Source organism: Bolinopsis microptera, unplaced genomic scaffold, assembly GCF_026151205.1.
Source record: "Bolinopsis microptera isolate Bmic1 unplaced genomic scaffold, MBARI_Bmic_1.0 sca247, whole genome shotgun sequence".
Taxonomy (NCBI): domain Eukaryota; kingdom Metazoa; phylum Ctenophora; class Tentaculata; order Lobata; family Bolinopsidae; genus Bolinopsis; species Bolinopsis microptera.
The window spans coordinates 4,950-8,091 of NW_026972019.1; the positions used below are offsets into that span (position 1 = coordinate 4,950).

At 46.9% G+C, this 3,142-nt stretch overlaps 2 protein-coding genes across 2 annotated transcripts; both read right to left on the minus strand.

The window, feature by feature from the left end:
* Nucleotides 1–318: 318 nt before the first annotated feature.
* LOC134825872 (histone H3) lies at nucleotides 319–1,662 on the minus strand. Its single transcript, XM_063838060.1, has one exon. It carries the CDS (start codon nucleotides 816–818, stop codon nucleotides 408–410), a length of 411 nt encoding a protein of 136 aa, XP_063694130.1. The 5' UTR covers nucleotides 819–1,662; the 3' UTR covers nucleotides 319–407.
* Nucleotides 1,663–1,748: 86 nt separating this feature from the next.
* On the minus strand, nucleotides 1,749–2,357 carry LOC134825873 (histone H4). The gene has a single exon (XM_063838061.1). The coding sequence runs from the start codon at nucleotides 2,247–2,249 to the stop codon at nucleotides 1,938–1,940; it is 312 nt and encodes a 103-aa protein (XP_063694131.1). The 5' UTR covers nucleotides 2,250–2,357; the 3' UTR covers nucleotides 1,749–1,937.
* Between the last annotated feature and the right edge of the window lie 785 nt (nucleotides 2,358–3,142).

The following is a 3,142-nucleotide window of genomic DNA, read 5'->3' on the forward strand; positions in this document are numbered from 1 at the left end:
TCTCTCACAGTCACAGGAAAAGAAGACCCTAAATAAGCACATGTTTTTCTTTAAAATACACACTTGGACGGAAGTGTCCTTCAGAGTGGCTAACAATTTTAACGATGGCTCAAGAGAGGATAGCATATGAATGCTTTGCAACCTCTGCTCTATACTACTAGCAGGTCTGTTTGATTTCATTTACAATTTAAGATTCGACTAACTGCACAGTGCACAGTTGTGACTTTGTTTGCATTTTAAGTGGGTCATGGAGCTGATGGTGTCAGTTTGTTTGTTCAGCCAGTGGCTGTGGAAGATATATGTGTAATAAAACTAAGTAACGATTGGAGTGTTTTCTTTATTGATATGTGGAGTGGCGCTGATAAACGCCGTTTTTAGCTTGTGCCGAGTGTAGTTCGACAGGTAGCTTATGCCCTCTCTCCGCGGATACGGCGAGCGAGCTGGATGTCCTTTGGCATGATGGTCACACGCTTAGCGTGGATGGCGCAAAGGTTGGTATCCTCGAACAGTCCAACGAGGTAAGCCTCGCTGGCCTCCTGAAGAGCCATCACTGATGTGCTCTGGAATCGGAGGTCGGTCTTGAAGTCCTGAGCGATCTCACGGACCAGTCTCTGGAAGGGGAGTTTCCTCAGGAGGAGCTCGGTCGATTTTTGGTAACGACGGATCTCTCGGAGGGCGACTGTTCCGGGCCTGTATCGGTGAGGTTTCTTGACTCCTCCGGTGGCAGGGGCGCTCTTACGGGCGGCCTTGGTTGCCAGCTGTTTTCGGGGGGCTTTTCCTCCAGTGGATTTACGGGCGGTCTGCTTGGTTCGAGCCATTTCGTTAGAGTAAGATTTTCTGTACTGTTCGCTACGATACGTATTCGAATGAATGAAGTTGTCCAAGAAAAGTGTGCACCGTATATATACTTGGTTATCGTGACGTCACAGACCCAACAGCCAATCAGATGCCCGCATTCAAGTTGAGGTCGGATGAGAGCCCGCCAGAAATACTGCGTTCTGATTGGCCCAATTGGAGAACGAGCGAGCCTTCTGATTGGTCCTCAAGGAAACCAGTCGGATAGATTTTAGCAACTTTGGATAACCCAACAAACCAGCAGGGGCAGGCCCTCGAGATCCTTACAAGACCAAACTATTTGACTTTATTAGCACGATCAGATTAGCTCCTTACTGGACACCTTTTTCACCCTATGGTTGTCCCCGATTTAAAAAACCAGACACGGCACGAAAATTTTGAAATAAGTCATGTTTAGTTGGGCAGGCAGCATGGGACGGCTTCAACCTGTCTCGCTAACTCTAAGCCTAAGGGAGACAGTGCCGCTCAAAATCCTAATTCCAAAACAAATTAGTGCACCCTGGTCTTATTTATTTAATTCTAACCCTCACCTCAGCTGTTACCCTGATCCCAAGGCAAAAGTAGCTTCCTTTTTGTAAACAAATGTTTACCTGTCTTTTGCCAGCCCCTCCTTCCAGACTGCCGTTATTGTGGTCGCACTAATACTAAATTAAAAGGGTCCAGGCCCGACTGGTAGTAATTTCACGTTCTATTAATTGTTTCCGTTTATTCGGCTCTATATGGAGCTGACAAACAATGTGCACCCCTTGGCCTTATATGCAGTTGTTTTCCGATAATTTGCCATATAAAATTGAAATAACTCTTGTCCTGGACATAAACACGAAAAGACGTGTCGTATGGCTATTGAGTAAGAAGAATGTGTGTGTTTTGGATTTGATTCTGTAATTTAGTAAAAAGTATACTCAAAACTTGGTTGATTAAATTGGGAGGACAAATATCCAGCTTGAACAATTTGAATAATATTGTTGTACTGTAATACAGTTAGACAGGTTTTCTTTTTTGATTTTTGTGGGGCTTTGAGAAAAGCCGTTGTTTGAAATCGAGCAAGCTCGAGATCAGGTAGGTGGAAAGCAGCAGGCTGCTTATCCTCCGAAACCGTACAGGGTACGACCTTGTCGCTTCAGAGCGTAGACAACGTCCATGGCGGTGACGGTCTTTCGCTTGGCGTGCTCGCAGTAGGTAACTGCATCACGGATCACGTTCTCCAGGAAGACCTTCAGGACTCCCCTGGTCTCTTCGTAGATCAGTCCACTGATCCTCTTGACTCCACCTCGTCGTGCAAGACGTCTGATGGCGGGCTTGGTGATACCCTGGATGTTATCACGTAAGATCTTTCGATGACGCTTGGCACCTCCCTTTCCCAATCCTTTTCCTCCTTTACCGCGTCCAGACATGTTGAATGTAGAGAGATTTAACGAGAGAGATTCGTACGAAGTGTTGTGAAATTCGAATAAGTTATGTTCCCACAAAAGCGCGTTCTCCTATATACCCCACCAGCGCCATCAAATATAACTTTGCGACGGAGCACATCACTTTGCCAATCCTTCGGCCCTTTCTCTCGGCCACGTGCCCCCCTTCACCAAATCCACTGCCACCTCCATTAGGCTTTAGAGCTCCGTTCCCAGTTCGGGCTAAACATTACTTTACTATCTCATCTTACCTCATCACTCCACTCCACTCCACTCTCCTCCACCACCTTCTCCCCGCTGGCCACACCTCAACTCACTTTTTCACACAACATTAAATACCACCCCCATCAACCGGCCCTCCCCCTCTCGTGGCAGCCTGCCTCTATAGCACTATCAAAGCTCCAGCTAAGGCACTGCATTCATAGTATCCGTTTACCTCCTCAATGTTGGTTCAATTCGGATAGCTTTTTGCTCCGATGCTACCTCACATATCAGTCTTCCCAATTTTGTGCGATTTTTGTTGGGGGGGGCGCCAAACTCAGAGAGCTCTAGCAGACTCTTTTAAGTGATGTGGTCGATCTAAATGTTCAGGGGACCTTCCTTAAAGGATGCCGTGGTCGACTGGAGCTCAAGTGTTTGGCAAGAAAGGCAGTTCACCAAGTGAGCATCGACCAACCAAGTCCCAACAACAAACTCGGGGCGCCACCATGTGTCTGGGTCATATTTTTTTGCCGCCCCACAACACTTGGAGGAATTGGTCATTGTGCCCACCGACCATCGTGAGTTACGGGAAAAGGTTTTAATTAATCCATGCGGTACAATCTGGGTGTACAGGGACTGTTCAAGCCTTACTGAGGAGGTCCTCATTTCAAAAAAAT